General features: G+C 34.9%; 1 protein-coding gene and 1 long non-coding RNA gene across 4 annotated transcripts; both read left to right on the plus strand.

The window, feature by feature from the left end:
- Window positions 1–3,187: 3,187 nt before the first annotated feature.
- LOC132622256 (uncharacterized) lies at window positions 3,188–4,864 on the plus strand. 2 transcript variants are annotated; one of them, XR_009575854.1, is made up of 3 exons: window positions 3,202–3,450; window positions 3,532–3,593; window positions 3,903–4,864. It is a non-coding gene; the product is annotated as an uncharacterized LOC132622256 (long non-coding RNA). The 2 variants fall into 2 exon arrangements; XR_009575853.1 differs by having other exon boundaries at window positions 3,188–3,593.
- A 10,303-nt stretch (window positions 4,865–15,167) lies between these two features.
- On the plus strand, window positions 15,168–21,528 carry LOC132622598 (lysine-specific demethylase JMJ26). 2 transcript variants are annotated; one of them, XM_060337224.1, is made up of 12 exons: window positions 15,169–15,382; window positions 16,037–17,898; window positions 17,998–18,110; window positions 18,208–18,307; window positions 18,388–18,520; window positions 18,593–18,656; window positions 18,770–19,472; window positions 19,686–20,015; window positions 20,380–20,755; window positions 20,836–20,921; window positions 21,012–21,131; window positions 21,216–21,528. In XM_060337224.1, the coding sequence occupies exons 2-12, from the start codon at window positions 16,054–16,056 to the stop codon at window positions 21,285–21,287; spliced, it is 3,942 nt and encodes a 1,313-aa protein (XP_060193207.1). In that variant the 5' UTR covers window positions 15,169–15,382; window positions 16,037–16,053; the 3' UTR covers window positions 21,288–21,528. The 2 variants fall into 2 exon arrangements, with proteins under 2 accessions (XP_060193206.1, XP_060193207.1); XM_060337223.1 differs by having other exon boundaries at window positions 15,168–15,382; window positions 21,012–21,528.
- The last annotated feature ends 3,295 nt before the right edge of the window (window positions 21,529–24,823 follow it).

Consider the following 24,823-nt stretch of genomic DNA (forward strand, 5'->3'; position numbering starts at 1 on the left):
AAAACAAATAACAAAAAAATAACGTTGGATAAGATCGCGTGTGAGCCAATGTATCAACTGCTTGAATACCAAGCACACTAGCACACCATGAAGAACATTAAAAAGAACACTAGTAACATAATTACAACATATTGTACTTCCTATTATAATATACTAATATCCTGCTAAATATTATGCTCTGCCTAATTAGTAGTAAGATTTAGATAACCCCCTTCCTCAATCATTTGGAGAGCAGTAACAGAACATTTTACTATATTTACCAAAATAAAATCTATTTCATATCTCTATAGAATAGATCCACTTAAAGAATTATTAGCATATCTCCGAAATAAATAACGAAAACTATATTTTTAATGTAGGTATGGCTTGTTTTCTTCTAATCATGATTTTATATGACATCCCAATTTTTATTTTTATTTTTATAATGCACCGAACGTGTTAAGAGTGTCTTTTCTTTAATACAAATTCTACTCCACTCCACTTTAACTTGATGATTGCTCTATTAAATGTATCTTTTAAAGTACTGTCTATAGCACCCCGATCAGATTAATAAAATTAAATTCTAAGCAATCTCTAACAATGTCGCATTAATTGGTGGTGTCATCTAAAATCTAGTCCATTAATGTACATTGATGGTATTCATAGAGTACTAAAAATGTGCTACGCAGTTTATGAGGTCTTGCTATTATTTCCTTTTAACAAAAAAATCAATCTAATTATCTACGCAGCTCAGGAGTAGCTTATAAGATGGAACACCCTTCTTTGCATTATTTTACAGAAAATATTAATAAATTTCTGCTCTATTTTTAAAAAATTCAAAAAGTATCACCTAAAATCTAATCCATTAATAAAATTGATTGAATACAATTTCTTCTTTATTTTGCATTTTTTGGAAGATAATTTGAGTACTTTGTGGAATGCAATTTCATCTAAACCTAACATGTATATTCTTATTATTTAAATGAAACTAATATAATAATGAACTCCGTTGATATCGAAATATTAGCTCTTTCTCGTTAAAAGAAGTCCTGATAACTCTTATTGCAAAAGGATTAAAGGGTCGTCTGGTTTGCAGACAAATTTTACTGGCATTATAAAGTTAAAATCATAATATGAGAACTAAAGAATAATTGAATTATTTAGTGGATATATTTTCTTGATAAATGTTCAGTTATTAAATTAAAGCGTTTTTTAAATAAGTGCTTTTGGGTATAACCTATTTTTTTTAGCTCCTGAAACATAGCTTCTGCTACTCTCGAGAAACGTTTATTTTCTCCCAAAAGTTTGGCCAAACACCTCACTTTTTCACATAAGCACTTATTGGAAAAAAATAAAGTACTTTTGGGAAAAATAAATTTGACCAAATAGGCTATAAATAAACTTGAATAAACTTTTCTTTAATGTTAACCTTTACCTTATTAAGTATTTTGGAGGAGGACTTCTTTGTCTTTTGCTTGTTTTATCCCCCGATTAGCTAATTTTGGAATTGCTACTTACATGGAATATGAAATACGAATAATACTAAAATGTAGTAAACAAAAATAGGAAGATGACGACGACAACAACAACATGCCCAGTGTAATCCCATAAGTAGGGTCTGGGGAGGGTAGGATGTATGCAAAACTTATTTCTACCTTTGTGGGATAGAGAGACTGTTTCTGGTAGACCTTCAGCTCAAAAGAAATGTAACTGATTCAGGAATGTAAGAATGAAAAGGAGACAAAAATAGCAAATGCACAAAACAAATGTAGTAACAAATATCAATACACAGTAGCAAAAAAAACTACGCAATTGCCTAAAACATACGACTACAAGTATTACAACACTCTTGTATCTACTAACCCTCTACCCTAATCCTCGACTTCCATACCTTCCTACCCAAGTCATATCCTTAATCAACTGGAATTGTGTTATGTCATGTCTAATCACCTCCTCCCCCTCACCCCTACCCCCACCCCAGTTCTTCTTCGGCCTACCTCTACCTTTCCTAACTCCTGCTATAACCAACCTTTCACACCTCCTCACTGCCGCATCCGCGCCCCTCCTCTTCACATGTCTGAACCATCTCAGTCTGGCTTCTCTCATTTTGTCTGCCACTGAGGCTACTCCGACCTTGTCTCGTATAATGTCGTTCCTAATCATATCCTTCGTAGTATGCCCACACGTCTATCTGAGCATTCACAGCTCTGCTACATTCATCTTCTGGACTTGTGCTTTCTTGACTGGTCAACACTCTACCCCATGTAATAATGCTGGTCTAACCACCACTCTGTAGAATTTAACTTTAAACCTTGGTGACATATTCTTATCACACAGTACCCCAGAGGCAAGCCTCCATTTCGCCCACCCCGCTCCAATACGGTGTGCAACGTCAATATCAATCTCTCCATTCCCTTGGATTATGGACCCAAGATACTTGGATCTGTCTCTCTTAGGTATGGCTAGTGTCTCGAGCTTCACTTCCACCTCCACCTCAAACGTCACATTACTGAACTTGCACTCCAGATACTCAGTTTTAGTCCTGCTTAACTTGAAAGCTTTTGACACACTCGTCTCGTCAATCAATACTATGTCGCAACGAATACACCACACCACCTCCCCCTGAATATGTCGTATCAATTTATCCATCACTAAGGCAAAAAGAAACGGGCTAAAGGTTGATCTCTCGTGCAACCCCATTTTGACCGGGACGTGCTCTGAGACACCTCCCATTGTCCTAATCTGGGCTTTGACTCCATCGTACATGTCATGGATAGCCCTAATATAAGGCACAAGACATTTTCATATTTTATCCCTCATGCAGAAAGACTCCTAAAAGCTGTTATTCTGCAAAATTTAGCATCATGCAATTGCGCAGCTATGGTTCCTAGTGCTCGGCAGTAAAGTAAATATTGAAAGTTATCGTTAGATTCTTGATCTAATTTTTTTTTCTAGTTTGTTTATAAATTGTATTCATAAGAAATGCAAAATAATGATTTTTATAATAATGTAAATAAAACTAATACAATAATAAACTCCGTTGATATCGATTTTTTTATCTCTTTGTAAAACTCTAAATAACACTTGTGTCGGAAGGACTAAGAGCAATATTTAGCTCGCAAAAGTTGGCCCAATTGTGACTCGTAACAGTATTTACCTATTTTTTAAAAAAAAAAATCAAAACCTCGAAGGGTTATTTTGTATTAATCAAAAGCAAAAGGTCCAAATTGCAAGAGTCAAAAGAATAAAAAACAGAAAGCGTATAAATGAAATAGGAAAGTATATGCTTTGTAAAATCCCTAGATTTGTTGGGATTTCTCGGCAATGTCGGCTTTCAATCTGCATCGATTTCTCAAATTGAGCTGGATTCAGGCCTTCTCCAACCTTGTTTTGAGCTTTCTTGCACTTCTGCTCGTCTATTTACCGCATCTGCAGCTGTATGTGCATGTTATGTTCTCTCTACTTCGACTTGTCAGTGCTCAGATGACCCAATCTTCAATTTTCCTTGATTTTGCTCTGCATATCACCTGAAAATTGTTTTAACACTTCCAGATCTGCATCGTAGCCATTCAACAGCTTTGATGTCTATCCGTCTCCTGCTGAATCTGAAAAAGGTAAGATCCTCTTCAAAATCTTTTAAACGTGTGAAACAAAAGCTGCTTTGAGTTCTTTGAATTGTGAATTCGTGACCCTTCCATTCATAGGTGTTTTGTTTCCTCAGCGTATTTGCTTTCCATGAAGAGATTTTTCCCGCATGCTTAATTTTCTTTTCATTTCTTTCATGTTCTGTTGTGAATGTGGGTTTTTTGTTCAACCCTGTGTGTGATCTCCTCGCATTTGATTCCTTTGTTGGTATTTGTGTTTGCACCTTATGATTTTCCTCATTTCATAGTCTTAGTCCTCAAATATGGTATATGCTTCAGGAGTGCTGTGTGATAAGAAGATGCCACCAAAACTTAAAGGCAGGTTCTACAAAGAAGTTGTGAGACCGAACTTGTTGTACGGGATAGAGTGTTGTGCAGTCAAGAGCTCTCACGTTCAAAAGATGAAAGCTTGATGAGTCGTAAAATTATGCGATATTTGATGCTAATTCTTTAAGTTTTTGTGACCCTTTAAGCACTTTTGTTGTTACTTTTTGTGTATTTTTGTTATTTTGTAGGAAAAGATGCCCGGAGAGCATAAAAGAGCAAAATGGACCAAAATGGAACAAAATAGAGCAAAACAAGCCAAGATAGCTGAAATGAACTAGAGCACCACCTGCGAATCGCAGGTACTGCATGCGAGTCGCAGGTGGTGCAGCATCTGTTGACAGAGAATGACCAAATAAAATAAGACAATGATGCAACACATGCGACACATGCGACACCACATACGACTCGCATGTGGAACCCGCGAGTCGCATCCTGTGTCGCAGATGCTGCACCTCGGATGATTTATGAGATATTGGTGCTCTATCAAGTTTTATGTGATTTAGAAGTGATCGGAAGAAACCAAGTAAAAAGAAAGTCAAAAAGAGGTCAAACTGGACATTTTTGCAAAACTGTCAAAACTGGACAGTTTTGCAAAAAGGGGACAGATTTGCAAAATTGAAACTTTGGGGTTTATTTTGTCATTTTTAAACTTGGAAAAATTAGGTCAGCTACAAAAGAGAGACTTGGGGTATATCATTTTCATCTTTTGCCATTTTGCAAGCTTGGAGGTTAGGGTTCATCTACACCACACTTTGGGGTTGAAGATTTGAAGATTTGGTTGAACATTTCTTAAACATTTAATTCATTTCTTCAATCTCTTGCTTTGTATTGTATATCTAAGTATGTAGTGTTTATTTTCTTCACTTGAATCTTGTTTATGGAAAAATATTTTAGGATTAAAGTGTTGGCTGAAACTCTTGTTATGCTTATGTATTGAATGATTTTTATTGCTATTGAAGTGAGTCTTTATTGATTTAATTAATCTCGTTCTTGAATGTTTCCAAAGGGATTAGCTAACCCTAGGACTCACCCATTTACTTAGATTGAGCTTGGAAGAGGAAATCTAGGTTGAGAAAGATTAGTTAACAAGGATTTGGGTCATTAAACCGATCTAATAACTTGAGCTCGGAAGAGGATAGTTACTTGAGATTCAATTGGTTGTGCTTGATATCACACTCTAAGGCTTGAAAAAGCTTAGAGTGAAATTCATTGATTTGGTTGGAAGACTTTCAATGAGATTTTAGAAACCATTATCTATTAACATAAATCCGCTCTTAGTTGTAATATCATAAAATATACTGGATCGTTACTTGAGTGTAATCTCCTATTATCCATACTTGTGGCCATTGACCATTTTACTCGCTTTCTAGGTTAGTTTACATTTCTGCATTAGTTATAATTCTCTCAAAAACCCAAAATATTATCCATCGTTTGGCTTTAGCGTAGTTGGTGAAAGTTCCTTACTTTCTTAATCGCCTAGCATATTGTTCCCTGTGGGATCGACCCCGACTCATAGTTGGGTAAATATATTGCATACGACCGTGTACACTTTCTCTTTGAGAAGTGTATTTGGACGTTATCAAAGTTGCGGAAATGAGAATGTTGCGATGGATGTGTGGGCACACCAGGCGAGATAGGATTAGGAATGAAGATATTCGGGATAAGGTTGGAGAAGCATCAGTGGAGGACAAGATGAGGAAAGCGAGGTTGAGATGGTTTGGGCATGTGAGGAGGAGAGGCACAGATGCCCCAGTGTGGAGGTGTGAGAGGTTAGTGTTATAAAATTGTTAAAACAGTAACAATAATTTCTGAAAATATAAAACAGAAACTGGACAGCAACTGGAAAACTAAGAACAGTGTCTGGAAAAATATGTAAGAACAAAAATCGAGCCCACTGAATGCACAGTGTGTCCTTAAGGAAATTATTCCCCTCAATGTACCCGAGGTTGTGGAATATATCCTCCCAGGATAGAACGATTTACTCACCGTAGTAGCGGTACTGCAAACTTTGGTGACAGCGAACCACTCGAAGGCTGTAAAATCACACAGAATTTTTTATGAAGTGCAAAAGAAGAAGATAGAAGAATTCAGAATTTTTCATTAGGAAAATCTGAAGGGATGACTAGATATTTATAACTAACAACAGATGTCTGTTAACGAAATAGGTGTGTCTTTTCTGAAAAGGCAAGTGCCTTTTCGACAAAAAAATATTTTTTCGAAAAAGGCAAAGGAAATAAAACTTTCATTTCCCATTCACACCAAATACCTAACAATCCCCCACATGAATGGGGAATGGCTCTATGATATAAAAATACACGGACAAGTGTGTGATTTACAAATAAAGATTAATTGCATCTGGATAAGTAGGTTTCCCTTTGAACTTTCCGTAGTGAACATATGTCGGATATACTCGGTCAATCGGTAGATTTGATATCTTTGAACTGTCGAGCTTTGGTGTATACCTAGACAACCATATGTCACACAATTAACCCTTAACCGTCTATGGTTCTCACGGTTGTGTTCGTTTTAGCCATGAACACCGCCTGGTTTCATGAGTGCGTAGAGCATGGGCCTTTACCTAACATACTCCTTGAAGCGGCTTACACTTCACACTCACATAGGTGATTCCTAAACGTGTCATCTCGTAGATACACTATTTGGTCATATGCCAAACTTAGAAATCATTAAAAAGCTTTAGCTTTATTAACTCGTTAAAAAGCCTTAAGGCCTTATCCTTGTTTTTTAACATTGTCTGATCACGAGAATGGGTTGAGTTATTTGACAATGTTGAACCGTCATTCATAACTTTGTTTTCTCCTTGAACCTAGCTCTTGGGATCTCCAATCTGCTAGGTAGAGTTACCGCCATGATGACTTGTTCTAGGCCATAATCCCATTCCCTTTGTTGATCTTTCAACTACCTCTCTAGTTAAGCCTTTTATAAGCGGATCCGCGACATTATCTCTAGACCTTACATAGTCACTAGTGATAACTCCACTAGAAAGTAGTTGTCTAACGGTATTATGTCTTCATCGTATGTGACGAGATTTACCGTTATACATAATGCTCCTTGCCCTCCTTATTACCGCTTGGCTATTACAATGTATACATATATGTGCCAACGGCTTGGGCCAAAAAGAATACACTCCAAGAAATTCCGGAGCCATTCAACTTCTTCACCGACCTTGTCTAGAGCTATAAACTCAGACTCCATTGTAGAGCGGGCGATACATGTCTATTTGGATGATTTCCAAGATACTGCTCTTCCACTATTGGTGAAAACATATTCATTTGTGGATTTAGATTCAGTTCATCCGGTGATCCAATTTGCAACAACATATCCTTCAACAACCGCAAGATATTTATTGTAATGCAATATAAAGTTTTAAGTATGTCGAAGACTCATGCATCTTGAGTTTACATATCTGATTATTAGCTACACTTGATGTAGCATCATTATAACAATATGTGTGGATAGTTGGCAACAGTTGTGGCCACAACTTTTAACAATATTTTTTTTTCCAGCCATTCCACTTCTATTCAGCAGCTGCACATTCAATAATTCAGATTTCATTGTAACACTCAAGTATGCTTCTTTAATACCCAAGAATATAGTCCAATTGAGAATTTCCGTCACCAATATTCTTTGCAATAGCAAGATTTACATTAATCGGCGTTTAATACTTGAATGGTTCAAGTACCATTTTAACATAATGAGACTGAGACAATGCTAGACTTTAAAAAGTTCAGTGATTTTTAATTCTTGGAATTAAATCGACAACCTCTAAGTCTTTCATATCAAAATTTCTAACAAGCATACGCTTAGTAGCATTTATGTCATTAATGTCTTTACTCATTATCAATAAATAAACAAACAATGACTATATGATTTAGAGAGTTCTTAATGTAAACTCATTTATCACACTCATTAATCTTAAACCATTTGCCAACATTGTTTGATCAAATTTAGCATGACCTTGTTAGGGGTGCTTGTTTTAGTCTGTATAACGACTTAACAAGTTTGCACACCTTCTTTTCGTTACCAGGAACCACAAAACCCTTACGTTGTTCCATGTAAATTGCTTCCACAAATCTCCATTTAAGAAAGCTGTCTTAACATCCGTTTGATGGATTTCAAGACCATACACATCTGGCAATGCTTCTAATACCCGTATGGATATAATCCTTGTTACTAGCAAGTATGTGTCAAAATACTCAAGGCCTTCTTTTTGTCTATAACATTTGACAACAAATTTTGCCTTGCATTTGTCAATAGTGCCATCAACTTTCATTTTCCTTTCAAAATTCATTTGGAACTCAAAGGTTTGTCCCTAGGAGCAAGATCAACCAATTCACATGTATGGTTGTTCAATATGAATTCAATTTTCACTATTGACTGCCTCTTTCCAATATTAAGCTTCAAAAGAAATCATAGCTTCTTTAAAAAGTTTGAGGCTCATTTTCCAACAAAAATATCAGAAAATATAGTCCAAAGAATATAGACATCCTTTGACGTTTACTATTCCTTGGATTTTCCTTGTTATGTGTACTTTCCTTTGTTTCTTTGCGAGGTCGTTTAGATCTTTCACTAGACGTCGCACATTTCTTTTTATACGGATAAATAGTTTCAACATTATATGATTCAATTACCGTATTAACATGAATGTCAGATTTTCTTATTTGTACACCAAAATTGATATGCTTTACAATTTGTGGCATATCCTATCAAAACACAATCAACGATTTTAAGTCCTATTTTTACCCTTTGGGGTTTAGGAACTTTCACTTTGGCCAAACAACCCCCACACTTTGAAATATTTCAAATGAGGCTTTCTTCCTGTCCACTTTTCATATGGAATAGATTGTGTTTTACTATGGGGCACTCGATTGAGTATTCGACTAGCTGTAAGGATAGCTTCCCCTCACAAGTTCTGAGGCAAACCAGAACTTGTTTATAAGGCATTTACCATCTATGTTAAATTGTTCCTTCACAATGCAACATCATCATTAAACACGTATGGACTTAGTTCCCGTGAATCAGTACTCGTACGTACTAGACACCCATTAGTAAAAGGAGAACTAAAGAAACCAGCTCCTGCTCCTTGCATCATAACCACTTTATCAACACTTAAATTATCAGTAAGAAATTGATGGCCTGAATCTCTTTGAGACTGTTAGGGAAACAGGAAACGTGACTGATGAAGAAGGCTTTGCCATGAACATAGATAACATGGACATATTTAATGTCCAGCAATTAATATGATCCTCTTCATATAAATTCTTAGCCACTGAATTTGTAATCAGAAGGACAATCACAAGGAGTTATAGGAAAAAAAAAATGTTCATTCACACTTTAAACCTCCAATTATATTTTTTCTTTAATTTTCATCTCTATCAGTCAGTCGTACCATAGAATGTAATGAACATCCTTACGATCATAAGTTTTTTTTTTCCACTTAACCAGAGAATAAAACGGTGAAGTTTTTATATCTTCAAACCTAATACTTTCTGGCACAAATAGATTTAATAAATCGGTGAAGATTTTATATCTTCAAACCGAATGCACAAACTTATATATACTCGATGAAGTTTTTATATCTTCAAATCGAGCAAACAAATGAGTAGAAAGTTACGAAAACTTTCATCTCAAAACTAGAGTAGGAAATCTGAAGATTTTAATTTCCAAAAAAGTAACTTTTTATTCCTGGAAAAAGATATCTTTTTATCTCAGGAAATAATACTTTTATTTCTGGAAAAATATTTTTTTTTCCTTCAAAACAATGAGAACCAATGAAGATTTTATTTCTTCAAACCAACACAATTTACTAACTTCAGCAAAGTTTTGATATTCTTTAAACCGAATTTACTAACTCGATAAAAAATTTATATTCTTTAAACCGAGTAGTAACTTGGAGTAAAAAATCACACATATTTTAATCTCCAAACAGTGGAGTAGAAAACCACAAAGGTTTTAGTCTCCAAAAAAAGTATTATTATTTTTTTTCTCTCAAAAGAGTGATTTTCTTTTCTAAGTAGACTATAAAGAAAAACACTTTCACCGTTGGGTTCCATACTTTCTGAAAATTATAACTGATGATCTCAATGAATGAAATTTCAAGTTAAGTTGCTGAGATAAATTTTCAGCACCTTGCCATGTATTACTAATGTTTCTGCCATAGAATAGACTTTGAGATCATCAAATAATAAATATCTACCCTAACATGTATAAAACATGAATTTAATAAATCATAAGGGTAGGAGATTAAATGACAAGGGAGTGAAGAAAATATAACTCAATTTTAATGTCATTCCAATCTCTCCCAACAGTAACCATAACAAACAAATTACGCCCGAAAAGTTGCATCGGTTAATTCATTTGATGACAACTCTTCATATTCAGTTAAACATTTGGAGCATATTAATGGAAGAACATCACATTCACTTAAGATCAAATCTTGAGGCATTGCTCCTCATCTGTCACATCAACCATCCTTTCAATTTTTTTTTAATTTTTTTTTAGTCCAAAGCAGGACACAGAAAAATAATATCATTAAATAAAAGACACATGTGAATATCCAGACACTAAGTCAGTCTCCCAACAGACATTTTTTCGAATTTGAAATAAAAACTTTCTTCGTGTCTGTTGCAGCACCAACTAATAATTTCTTTCCATTCGGTGCCAAATTTCTTTTCCAAATGTTATTAGAGCATCAACGTCTCAAGTCTTTCAAATGAGAAAGCTCAAATGACTTCCTAGTCAATCGCTATTTTTTGTCCCTTCCTACATTACTATTTTGAAATCATAAAAAGGGAAACCATCAATATTATAGATGCTTATCCGTATACTAAAGGGATCTTTTAGATGTTGGTATTGTCCTATTTCATAGACAAAAATTTCCTCTTTCTTGTTTAGTTTCCAATAAACAGAAGAGCGATGAACACAGACTATAAAAATTATAATTTCCTTAAGATTGTTATAAAATTGTTAAAACAGTAACAATAATTTCTGAAAATATAAAACAGAAACTGGACAGAAACTGGAAAACTAAGAACAGTGTCTGGAAAAATATGTAAGAACAAAAATCGAGCCCACTGAATGCACAGTGTGTCCTTAAGGAAATTATTCCCCTCAATGTACCCGAGGTTGTGGAATATATCCTCCCAGGATAGAACGATTTACTCACCGTAGTAGCGGTACTGCAAACTTTGGTGACAGCGAACCACTCGAAGGCTGTAAAATCACACAGAACTTTTTATGAAGTGCAAAAGAAGAAGATAGAAGAATTCAGAATTTTTCATTAGGAAAATCTGAAGGGATGACTAGATATTTATAACTAACAACAGGTGTCTGTTAACGAAATAGGTGTGTCTTTTCTGAAAAGGCATGTGCCTTTTCGACAAAAAAATATTTTTCCGAAAAAGGCAAAGGAAATAAAACTTTCATTTCCCATTCACACCAAATACCTAACAGTTAGCTATGGATGATTTCAGAAGAGGTATGGGTAGGCCGAAAAAGTATTAGGGAGAGGTGCTGAGACAGGACATGGCGCAGGTTCGGCTTACCGAGGACATGACCTTAGATAGGAGGTTTTGGAGGACTCGGATTAGGGTAGAAGGCTAGTAGGTAGTCGTTGTTTCGATCTATAGTCTATTGTCCTTTGTTTCTTGCTACTATATGTGGTTTCTAGTACTTCGATTATCTTATTTATCTGTGGTAGCTACTGCTCCCTTTTTTCAGACTGCACTATTTTGACTTATTTGCTTTCTTTAGTTTCATTTGCGTTTTGTTTTGAACTGCTTGTGCTTATCTAACCTTTCTCGTTGTGATTTCTCTTGAGCTGAGGGTCTTTCGGAAACAACCTCCCTATCTTACGAGATAGGAGTATGGTCTGCGTACACTTTACCCTCCTCAGACCCCACATTGTGAGATTTCACTGAGTGTTTTGTTGTTGAAGTCCTCAAATATGGTAAATGTGATTTATCACTATTGAAGATCCTCTTTTGTGCAATCTCCAATGTAGATTCTTATGATAACTTAAATAAAACTATACTAAGCTTTGTTAGTATTGATTTATAAAAACCCTAGCAGCCATTATGTAGAAATGACTAAGAGCAATATTTAGCTTGCAGAAGTTGGCATAATAGCTTCTCGTAACACCTGCCTTTGAGTTTCATTCCTAAAAAAAAAAGTAAAATGCAGATTCTGATGATAATTTAATTAAATTAATACAATATTAATCTCTATTAGTATCAAAATTATTTCTTTCCCCATAAAAAATCTAACAGTCCTTTTGTCAAAAGGACTAAGAGCAATATTTAGCTAGCAGAAGTTGGCACAATAGTGTCTCGTTACAGTCTCTGCCTATAAATTACATTCCTAAAAAAGTAAAATATAGATTCTTATAATAACTTCAATACTAAGCTCCATTAGTATCACAAATCATTTTTTTCTTCACAAAAACCCTAACAACCTTGATGTCAAAAGATCTTATAAGAGCAATATTTAGCTCGCAGAAGTTGGCTTAATAGTGTCTCGTAACAGTATATGTCCATAAATTTCATTTCTAAAAAGTAAAATATAGATTCTTATAATAATTTAAGTAAAATTAATACAATACTAGCTCCGTTAGTATCAAAATATTTTTTCTTCTTCGTAAAATCCATAACAACCTTCATGTTGAAAGGACTGAGCTCATTCAGCTCGCAGAAGTTGGCACAATAGTGTCCTGGCAGCAGTGGCGGAGCCAGGATTTTCTGTAAGGGGGTTCAAAAATATGAAGAAGTAAACATACGAAGAAGCCAAGGGGGTTCAAAAATATGAAGAAGTAAACATACGAAGAAGCCAAGGGGGTTCAATACCTACCATATATACATAAAAAAATAATTTTAACCTTCAATATACACTGTAATTTTCTATCGAGGGGGTTCGGACGAACCCCCTCGGTTACACTTGGCTCCGCCCCTGCCTATGAATTTCATTGTACAATAATTTAAATAAAAGCATTACAATACTAAGTTCCGTTAATATCAAAATTCTTTTTTTTTCCTTCGGTAAAACCCTAACAACATTTATGTCGAAAGAATTAAGAAATACTTAGCTTGCAGAAGTTGACCCAATAATGTCTCATAACAGTATCTGCCAATAAATTTTATTCATATAAAAAGTAAAATAGAGATTCTTATAATAACTTAAATAAAACTAATACAATAATAAGCTCCGTTAGTATTGAAATTCTTTTTTTTCCTTCGTAAAAATCCTAACACCTTTATGTCGAAAGGATGAAGAGCAATATCCAGCTTGCATAAGTAGGCACAATAGTGTTTATAACAGTATCTGGCTATACACTTCATTCCAACAAAAAGTAAAATGTAGATTATTATAATAATATAAATAAAAATAATACTATACTAAGCTCCATTAATATCGAAATTCTTTTTAGAAAGGCTTCAAATCCCCTCGGCAAAAAATTATAATATATATACAAGATTAAAATTATTTTTTACGTATATATATATAGTAGATGTTGAACCCCCTTGACTTCTTCATGCATTTACTTTTTCATATTTTTGAACCCCTAGGTGAAAATCCTGACTCCACCACTACTAACTACAACGACTTAAAATCAGGCCTGTTTAACACTGATAGATTGCAACTTTCATCTTCCGAGTCAAGAGGATAAAAACATAGTGCCATCATCTATGATCCACCTTGAAGTAAAAGCTTTATTACCCCTTGCATGCTCTAATGTTTTGCTCACATCTTAGACTGTTTTATCAGTAACTCTTACGTACAAGAAGGCAAGGTTTGGTTCTCCCTCATTATAACCTCGTCACAGTTATAGAGGCTTGGTTAATAATAAATAAAAATTGCTCGCAAAAGTTGGCACAATAGAGTCTGGCATCGGTATATACTTAAATTTCATTTAAAAAAAAGAAGCAAAATGCTGATTCTTATAATAACTTAAACAAAACTAATACAATATTAAGCCTTGTCAGTATCAAAGTTCTTTTTTCTTCTTTCGTAAAAACCTTTATGGCGAAAGGACTAAAAATAATAATTAGCTCGCAGAAGTTGGTATAGTAGTGTCTCATAATAGTATCTGTCTATAGATTTCAATTCTAAAAAGATCCAAATATAGTAAAACAAATAGTATATAGTTTTGATCAAAACTTTTACTTCTTCTGTTCACTTTTAATTTTGCACGCCCCTTAAGAATTAATAAATGAAGTATATATTTTACCATAATACTCATATTAATTAGTGTGGACATACTAGGAGAGATAGGATCATAAATAAAGATATCCCGGACAAGGTGGGAGTGGCTTCCATGGAGGATAAGATGCGGGAAGCGAGGCTGAGATGGTTCAGCCATGTGCAGAGGAGATGCACGGGTGCCCCAGTGCGGAGGTGTGAGAGGTTGGCTATGGACGGTTTCAGGAGAGACAGAGGTAGACCGAAGAAGTATTTGGTAGAGGTGATTAGACAGAACATGGCGCAAGTCCAGCTTACTGAGGACATGATCTTAGATAGGAGGTTATAAAAGACACAGATTAGGGTAGAAGGTTAGTAAGTAGTTGAGTGTTGTCTTACTTAGCCTTAGGTCCTTGTCTTTCGATTTCTATTACTATTTATTATTACTTATAGTTCGATTATCACCTTATTATGGGGTAGTTATAACTCTTTTTTTTGCCGGTCAACTCTATCATGCTTTCTATAGTATTTTACTATGATTTTTTATACTGCTTTGTATTGCTTATTCTTGTTGCGAGGATTTACCGGAAACAAACTCTACCCAAGATAGAGGTAAGGTCGGCGTATACTCTACCCTCCCCAGACCTCACTATGTGAGATTTCACCGGATATGTTTAGTTAGTAGTACTCATATTAATTAGTGTATAGTCTTAATAAACTTGAAAAATGATTTGAAAATGAGTTACTAATATAAGGGTAAAACAAGAAAAGAAAAAAAATTGTCTTTATCTTGATAGGGTAAGTGGACAAGTGAAATTAAAAATTTATTTAATAGTGGATAAGTAAATGCGAACAGAGTGAGCATGACATTTTCTTAATGTTTTTACTTAATTAAGAAAAGCTACAAACGGCATATTCAGGAATTTAATGTGGATTATAGTCAAAAATCAGGATATTTCTCAAAAATCACAATTTCCCAAAAATCCCAAATAGACCCTTTATACTGCTATAAAATGTAACTCCTAATATTAAAAAAATACAGAGTCAGCACCCACTGTTTTGTTTCCCTCTTTATAGTTTGTTCTTCTTCTCTGTAACCAGCCGGCTTATAAATTTCTCTTTTTTTCTTTTAATCAAATAACCGAATTTCATTTGTTTTCTCTTGAGACTATGTATTTCAATTCTTGAATTAGAATTGTGGGAATTTAATCAAAACTGTTTCAACTGATCCCTTTGATCAGGTGAGTTGAATTTTTCTGTTACATTTATATATGTATGATCTTGGGTTCTAATCAAATTCTCTTTTTTTTTTCTTTTTTTCTTGTGAATTATCGTATGGGTAATTTGGAATTTGAATGAATTTTGTATAGATTCTAAGGATTGAATGATTTTCCATTTTAAGAATTGAAATGCTGATGAATTGATGTGTTGGTACATGAATATGGAATTGAATCAGAACTTCATTTCTTGGTGTTATGTTCATTTTTATTTTTATTTATTTATAATGAATTGGTTTGAGGCGATGACTGATTGACCCAGTTTTGTTGACTTTGGGTCAGTTTCATTTTTTGCTTTATCTTTTTTTTTTTTCTTTTTCTGTAGCTTTTAAATGAGTATAAATAGTAGATTTGTATTAAGAATTTAATCTGCTCTTTGATGCTAGTTTGATTTTGATATAATTCCATTTTAGTGTCTAGGGTTTTGAATTATGAGTTTAATCTGATTGCTGATGTTTGATTGATTTTAATTCCATTTTAGTATCTAAGGTTCATACTATGGATTCATTATTTTGTTTATAATATTCTTGCACAGTCATTTACCCTGAAGATTCAGATTTGAAGTTAGTATAATTATGAAATGTATATACTTTTGCTTATTGAGTTCCATTTTTTCAGTTGTGTTGGAGTAGAAGATGGCAACGTTAGTTGCGAAACAAGGGCCATTGAGCAATCCGAATCAACATGTTCCAAGAAAGAGAAACCCGTCTAAGGTTTTTAGGAAGAGCAAGTTTATCCTAAATCGTGATGAAGAAAAACTTGAAAAGGACAATGCAGAGTCGCTGGTCGACGTTACAGAGTTACCTAATAAGAAACAAAAGCTTTGTTCTGAGACTGGCACCCCCCGTGGTAAAAGAACTGTATCAGAGCACACGAATGTTGCAATCAGGAAGGAGGATGCACGTTTATCGGGTGGTTCGGGAGAGAAAATAAAAACAGTGGAAAAGCCAAAGAGTAACATGATTAAATCAAATGTGAGAACCAAGACGGTAGCTAAGCAAACAGTAACTGGAAAGGAATCTGAAGGTTCACGTAGCAGAATCACCTCCAAGGAGCATCATCGTTTAGTAGAGAAGAAATTAAGTGATATGATTTGGAATGACTTGATGAGCGAAGATGAAGAGGAGGATAGTGAAGAGGAAGGGCAAGAGGAAGAGGAAGAGGATAAGGATGAAGAGTATTTTCCAGGATCCTTAACGAAATTTGAGATGCCGCTTGATGAAGCGTTGAATAGTTTAAGAAATTCAGAGAAGTTTTCGAGCACTTCCAACAAGGGAAAAGTTCGTAAAAATGGACCTATGAGAAATAAAGGGAATGATAAAGAGAAAGACGAGCCTTCCCAGTGCAGGGACAGACTTAAACTATCTACCTCCACAAAAAGCATTACAAAAAGGATGCCCAATAAAGTAAATTTAGAACAACATCCAGGAACTTCAAGCAAGAAGATGACTCATAAAGGAGATAATACAATGAACAAGGTGGAATATGGAAGTGAAGAAAAGTCGGGCATGTGCAAGAAAAAACCAAGTTTGTCCAAGGTTGGAAAGAAAATGCAAGGGACTCATGAAATTAAAGGTTCAGAGAATAAAAGGGTGCCTGTTAAATTAAAGAGAGAACAATGTCTAGGAACGTCAAGCAAGAAGAAGATTCCTCAAGGAGATAGTAAAATGGATAAGGTGGATGAAAGTGAAGACGAGTGGAAGGAAAAGCCAAGTTTGTCCAAGGATGGAAAAAAGAATCAGGGAGTTCATGAAAAGGATGCAGAGATTAGAAGGACATCTGTAAGACGTGCTACTGCATCATTCAAGAGATACAGTCATGATTACTATGTTGGTGAGTGGGAAGATGATACTGATGAATATGAGGTTATCCCAATAAGTGATGGACATCATATATCAAGTAACATACAGAGAAGTGATGTTTCACATGAGTCGAAACCGAAAAATAGTCTGCTAGATATAATTAAAAATTCAGGGATGCCTTCCTGGAAGCCTGCTACATTAAATGGAGAACAGTGTCAAGGAACATCAAGCAAGAAGAAGATTCCTCAAGAAGATAGTACAACGGATAAAATGGATGAAAGTAAAGACGATCGGAATGTGTGCAAGGAAAAGGCTAGTTTGTCAAAGGATGGAAAAAAGAATCAGGGAATTCATGAAAAAGATGCAGGGAATAAAAGGAAATCAGTAAGACGTGCTGCTGCAGCATTCAAGAGATACGATCATGAATACTACGTTGGTGAGTGGGAAGATGATACTGAGGAGTATGAGGTCTTCCCAATTAGTGATGAACATCATATACCAAGTAACACAAGAAGCCAGAGAAGTGACGTTTCACATGAGTCGAAACCAAAAGATAGTCTAAAAGATACAATAAATAATTCAGGGAAGTTATCTGCTTGCAGTTCATTCCCTTCCTCCTCATCGTCCTCTGGCTCGACAATTTTAAGAAGTGGAATAGATAGATCTAAAAACATGAAGGTCAGGCTCTTTTTATTCATCTTTTACTTTAAATGGCATTTCTGCTCTTTTTTCTTTAATCCTTCAGATGATGACGCTTATTTATTTAATCCTATGCAGGTAAATCGTCAGGCTGTAAAGTGCCATCATTGTAGAAGAAGTGATAGAAGAATTGTTGTTCCTTGTAGGAAGTGTAAAGAGAAATTTTACTGTATCCAGTGCATCAGGGAATGGTAAACCTCTAATGTCCAAATTCATAGGGATTTCCTTTGTGTCGAATGGAAATTTAACTTCATTTTAAGCTTTCTGCTATTTATTTTTGGTGAATAGGTATCCAGAATTGGAAGAAGAGGAAGTCTCAGAGGTTTGTCCATATTGTCGTGGAAAATGTAACTGCAACTTGTGCTTACACTCAAGTGGCATGCTTAAGGTCTGTCTTTTCCTTTAATCAAACAAAATGATCTTGTTGCTTTTGTTTTTTAATTACTGCTGATATTTGTTTCCTTGAAGACATCAACAAGGGATCTCACTGATCGTGAAAAGATTGAGCATTTGCACTATTTGATTATCACACTCCTTCCCTTTCTGAAAGAAATTCGTCAGGAACAAATTCAGGAGATAGAGATAGAGTCTTGTATTCGTGGTATGTATCTAAGTTTAAAAAACAAGACATTGAGCCCGATGAATTTTTATATTAACACAGTTTTTATCACAGGGGTATCTTCATTTTTTCTTGAAATTAAACAATCACTTTGTCACAATGATGAGCGAGTTTACTGGTAATATATCCTCTCTCTCTCTCTCTTTTCCTTTCAGCTATTGGGAGATCTTATGTTTGCAGACCTTAGTTTTGGAAGTTTTATGCTTATTGATTTTCTTGGCCTTGGAGCAGCAATAATTGTTCAACTTCAATAGTCGATCTTCATCGAAGCTGCCCAGATTGCTCATACGAACTATGTCTAAGTTGCTGTCAAGAGCTTCGGGAGGGCAAGTTTCCAGGAAATAGTTATGAAGCAGTTTTCCAATATTCAAATAAAGGTCATGATTATATGCATGGTGGAGATCCACTGCCTGAAAGTTTTCATAATAGGGAAGTTCCATGGGACCAGAGCAAACTAATTACTTGGGTTGCTAATTATGATGGTAATATCATGTGTGCTCCTGTAGAAATGGGTGGATGTGGAAATTGTGTTTTGGAGCTCAAGCATCTGCTACCGAGAAACTGGATCTCAACCTTGGAAGCAAAGGCGGAAAGAATTCTGATTCAATGCAATTTCTCCCAGATGATTTCTCAGCCAATTTGTAGAACAGATGACCCTAAACTGTTACACAGGGCGGCTTCAAGAGTTGGTTCCGATGATAACTGCTTGTATTCTACTACCGCAAAGGATGCTATGGAGGATGATGCGCTTTTACACTTTCGCAGACACTGGGCCAAGGGTGAACCGGTGATTGTACGAAATGTTCTTGAGCATACAAGCGGTTTAAGCTGGGAACCAATGGTTATGTGGCGTGCATTATGTGAGAGCACTGATTCAAAGATCCTTACAAGTATGTCAGAAGTAAAAGCTATCGACTGTCTAGCTGGTTGTCAGGTTCTTTCTCATTTCCTCTGCGTTTTCAACCTTGTCCACAAACTTAGTACTCACCACATTCCGCTTATTCATACCTCCACTCCCCTTTCATTTGTTAAAAAGCCTTTTTCCTCATATTTAAGCAGTTGCTTCTTGAATAGCTTCATGGTGTTGTTAAAATATGACTATCTGCCGCCATTGTCCTGAGCATTAAATTATATAAAACTTTTGCAGGTTGAGATCAACACTCGACAGTTTTTTAAAGGTTATACAAAAGGCAGAAGATACGAAAATCTCTGGCCCGAAATGCTCAAACTTAAAGACTGGCCACCATCTGACAAGTTTGAAAATCTCTTGCCTCGGCACTGTGATGAGTTCATCAGTGCATTGCCATTCCCAGAGTACACAGATCCAAGGATAGGCATTCTGAATCTTGCTGTTAAATTACCAGCTGGCGTGTTAAAACCTGATTTAGGTCCAAAGACATACATTGCATATGGTTTCACTGAGGAACTTGGAAGAGGGGATTCGGTGACAAAGCTCCACTGTGATATGTCAGATGCGGTACAATTCCAACAGGGCTGTTTTAGTTCCTTCATTTGACTTCACTTTGTTCTCATGTCATTGCCACCTCCCTTAGTATATGTATAAACTCTAATATTACGTGGTCAGTCTGTGTTGACTTGTGAATAGCACTGGTTAATACTTTAAATCACAATTAAGAGGATATCTCATATCACTTCCAAAAGCTAGAACTGAATTGACAAGGATCTTGGCAAGAAGGTGTCCATGCTACAATCTAGTTTATGTTTAATCTAACCTTAGTAGGAGTTGTCACTTTTCCTAACCTGCTATTAGATTGCAATTGTTACGTTTTCACGCTTATTTTATGTTAAGCTGATGTGTTCTCAAAATGTAAATTGCTCAGGTAAATATTTTGACACACACAGCAGAGATGGCTGTAAGTGATGAGCAGCGGCCTGCAATTGAAATTTTGAAACAGAAGCATAGAGCTCAAGATGAAAGAGAGCGGCTTGAGCGTGAGGGCGAGGAATATCCTATAAAAATGTCTAGTGATATCAGAAAGGAGGAGAAAACATCTGATGATTCAGAGACGACTGGAGGTGCCTTGTGGGATATCTTCAGAAGGGAAGATGTGCCCAAGTTGAGCGAGTATCTTTTAAAGCACGCAAAGGAATTTAGGCACACTTACTGTTGTCCCGTTGATCAGGTTTTTCACCCAATCCATGACCAAACCTTCTACTTAACTTTGGAGCACAAGAGAAAACTAAAGGAAGAATTTGGTTAGTAATTTGCTCTCCTTAATAACCAGGAAATAACATTTTCTTGCATAAACTCAAAATGTTGATGTTTAATATTTTAGGGGTTGAACCTTGGACCTTCGAGCAAAAACTTGGAGAGGCGGTTTTCATTCCTGCCGGATGCCCTCACCAAGTGCGTAATCTCAAGGTAAGAATCATACTTCTCAACTAGTTTTATTTTCCATCAAAATCCAGATGATCAAGTTCATCGATTAACCAACTCTTTTCAACTTCCCAGTCGTGTACCAAAGTTGCTGCCGATTTTGTTTCTCCTGAAAACATTCGAGAATGCCTCCGCCTCACAGCTGAGTTCAGGAAATTGCCGAGACGCCACAAGGCCAGAGAAGACAAACTAGAGGTACCATATCAAAATGCTTTATTTTCATCTGGCGACATTAAGCCTCCATTTTTGACTGACTTATTTCGCTATCTGATGGAACAGATAAAGAAGATGATAATTCATGCAATCAACCAAGTTGTCACAGATTTGGAGCAGCTCACATACATAGTTTAGAGAAATAGCAGTACAAACTTTTGCACAACAGTTTTCCTTCACAGCAGTAGCAGTTGGTATTGTCCTTGGGTGTTCTTTTAGCTGTTAGGCCAAGGACAATTTTGGTACACATTTCTTGCAGCTTAGGTTCTCTTCGCAATTGTTGCCTGTAGAAAAGTAATGTTAAAAGGACATTCTTTTTTATATCATACTCCTGCAATAAGGCAGCTTCTTTTAAATAAAGTCTGGCATATTAGTAGTCTTTCCCATTCTTTTAGCCTCTGTATTTAGCTATATAATAGAATATAATGAAAATTTTCATGCAAATACATTCTATAGTAGTGCTCAAGGTATTATACTCTTTTAGGAATTATGAACTACTAGTACATTTTTAGATTTTAGGCATATAAAACTGTGGTGTATGGAAACAAACAAGGAAAACAAGTAAATCAACAGATTAACGGTAATATGTTTCCTAAGAGGGGTTGAAAGAAAATCTTTTAAGGAAAAGAAAAATAATTTCTGGATAGAACAATGTGAAACTAGAGTAAAGAATAAACCACGTGCATATTATCATTGCTTATAGAAACTTAAATTAGGTAAAAATACTCTCAAGTTGCTTTGCAGTTTTATTGTGTCACATGTTAGAACTAATTATTTCATCATTATTAAATACAACAATAAATGCCCCTTAACTAACATCACAAGTCACTATTGATAATCAAAATTATGACATCGACAACTATACTCAATTATAGTTATTTTATCCTAAAATGGTGAGTGTCTACTAAATTTGAAGCATCAATGTCATAATCAAAATTATGACATGTACAACTATACTCAATTATAGTTATTTCATTCCAAAATAGCGAGTGTCTACTAAATTTAAGCATACATGTGAATTGTGGCTCTAAAATTGGTCAAAATTGAAAATCAATTTAGTGCACTACACGCAAGACGTATATGGAACAAATTTAACAAATGGTTACTAGAAGTTGTCTTGAAATATTTTTTAGATTTATTAACAATTAAGTGAATTTGTACCTATTATATTAATTACTCTCGTCCTAGTTTGATGAGCACAAAGTTAAAAAATTAAAGACCTTTTACAAAAACTAAATTTTGTAAATACAAAAAAAAAAAAAAAAAAAAAAAAAAAAACTATAACGATGAAAAAAACTTTTATATCAAGTACATTTCCAACCAGTCATCTCAATAAGGATAAATTGTGAATATTAAAATTAAAATAGTTTTCAAGACTTAAAAGTAAATAAAGATTTTTAACGATGAAAAAAAAGTTTTATATCGAGTACATTTCCAACCAGTCATTCCAATAAGAATAAATTGTGAATAGTTTTTAAGACTGAAAAGTAAATAAAGATTTTTGACAACAAGCTGTACTGTAACAAAATCAACGTTTCTATGAACAATTAATGAAAATGGTAAGAATTTCACATGTCCACTTTGAGTTTCTTTCCTAATATGGATAAACACTTTTTAAGATAGAGTGGAGTCCGAACTAGTCATGCCAATAAAGTATTTAAAAGAAGAGTGTCGCATCAAATGACTTGAAATAATAATACCCAACGCAAAGCCAGTGGCAGCTTAAAGACAAAACGAGAAAATATTTGAATATAATTATTTATAATATGAACAGAAGAAAATTATTCGGCAAAATATTTTTATGTGTAAAAATAAAAAAAATTCTTACAAAAGTAATTGACACGTAACTCTTAGAAAAATTTAGACTACGAATGTTAGGCCAATACAAACGACCATAGGATCCCTCTGCCAAGGAGAGGATACGAGGTAACCTTTGGAGCAACATACTGGCAAACTGTTAATTAGTTCAATTACAGCATGACGAATTTTAGCCTGTTTGGATTGATTTATTTTAGGGAAAAGGGTCAAAAATACCCCCTCTACTTTGGAAAAAGGGCTAAAAATATCCTCCGAACTTATTTTGGGTCAAAAATACCCCTCTCATCCTTAAAGTTTTCAAATCTACCCCTGTCTTGACGGAAATTATCCCCCAAAATAACCCAATTTTTTTTAAACCCGCTTCATCATTTAAACCTGACACAACTAAATAATAACCCATAAGATCCCCTTATTCCCCCAATTCCCTCAAACTTCAAACCTACATATTGGGGGTATTTTTGACCCAAAATAAGTTCAGAGGATATTTTTAGCCCTTTTTCCAAAGTAAAGGGGTATTTTTGACCCAAAATCAATTCGGAGGATATTTTTAGCCCTTTTTCCAAAGTAGAGGGGTATTTTTGACCCTTTTCCCTTTATTTTAAGTGCTTTAAGTCATAACAACTTTTAAATACTTTTGTAGAGTTTGAATGAGATAGAAGCATGTTTAACTAAGCTTTCAAAATTAGCTTATTTTAAAAAATATTTTTTCAAAAATGCTTTTCAAAAAACACATTTTAGCAAAAAGCAGTTTGGCCCATTAATTTAGAAAACACTTTTGAGCAGCAATTTATGTTTGACCCAGCTATTAAAAAGCGATTCTGAGTGTATTTTCTCAATAGTGTTTTTGCACAAAAACTATTTTTAGCTTATGAAAAATAGCTTCTGCTACTTCCCACTTATTTTCTTTCAAAAGCTTGGTCAAACACATCACTTTTTTAAAACAAGAGCTTATTCGAAAAAATAAGCGATTTTAGAGAAAAATAAGCTTGATCAAATACGCTAAAAAAATTGTTTTAAAGCACTTATTTTTAAGCCAAAATAGCAAAAACAAGTCAAAAGTCATAAGTTAGAATTTCGAACTTACGGCTTATAAGCCAAAAGTCATAAGCCCTTCCAAACAAGCTCTAAATACTAGTTTAGGAGAATCACGGGTTTTTTCTTTGCAGCAGTCATGATTTGTGGTACCAGTCATCGGGAATCCTTAGCAGACGGATGAACTCCCTTGTTTCCTTAGCCCAAAAATCTTCTATAAGAAGCAGGGGCGGATTTACATAGCGGTCTCAGCAAAAAATTATAGTATATATATAAGATAAATTTTTTGTGTTTATTCAAAATTGCATTTGTTCAAGGTTAGCAAGGATAACCTTGAACAAATGCAAAGGTTAGCTCAAGCAGTCCAAAATATTCAAAATTGTCTCTAGTGTCCTAGGGTCGATCCCCAGGGATAACATAGTTTTTTATATTTAACTTTTGTTGTTTTTTTTCGAATCCCCTGAGTGAAAATCCTGGATTGTTGTTTTTTTCGAACCCCTCTGAGTGAAAATCTTGGATCCGCCATTGCTAGGAAGATGTAGAGATTTTTTACTTGGTAAACCCTATTTGCCATATTAATGTAGTATTTCCAACACCACAATGGTGATATATTATAAGTAGAGTTTAGGAGGAGAACAAGTTAATGGGCTAACGGGTAATTAATACCCCTTATTGGGTTCCTTATTGGTGTACCTGAACTTTTAGATGGATGTGTGAGCACACGAGGAGAGACAAGGAATGAAAATATACTGGCAAGGTGGAAGTAGCCTCCCTGATAGATAAGAAGCAAGAAGCAAGAAGCGAGACTGAGATAGTTCGGGAAT

The sequence above is a fragment of the Lycium barbarum genome, chromosome 12 (genome assembly GCF_019175385.1).
Source record: "Lycium barbarum isolate Lr01 chromosome 12, ASM1917538v2, whole genome shotgun sequence".
Classification (NCBI taxonomy): domain Eukaryota; kingdom Viridiplantae; phylum Streptophyta; class Magnoliopsida; order Solanales; family Solanaceae; genus Lycium; species Lycium barbarum.

Excerpts from the sequence above, each read along its gene's own strand:
- LOC132622598 (XM_060337223.1), top strand. The coding sequence starts at position 16,054 with ATGGCAACGTTAGTTGCGAAACAAGGGCCATTGAGCAATCCGAATCAA. Across the intron at positions 18,521-18,592 it reads GATAGAGTCTTGTATTCGTG|GGGTATCTTCATTTTTTCTT; the intron begins GTATGTATCTAA and ends TTTTTATCACAG. Across the intron at positions 20,016-20,379 it reads ACTGTGATATGTCAGATGCG|GTAAATATTTTGACACACAC; the intron begins GTACAATTCCAA and ends TAAATTGCTCAG.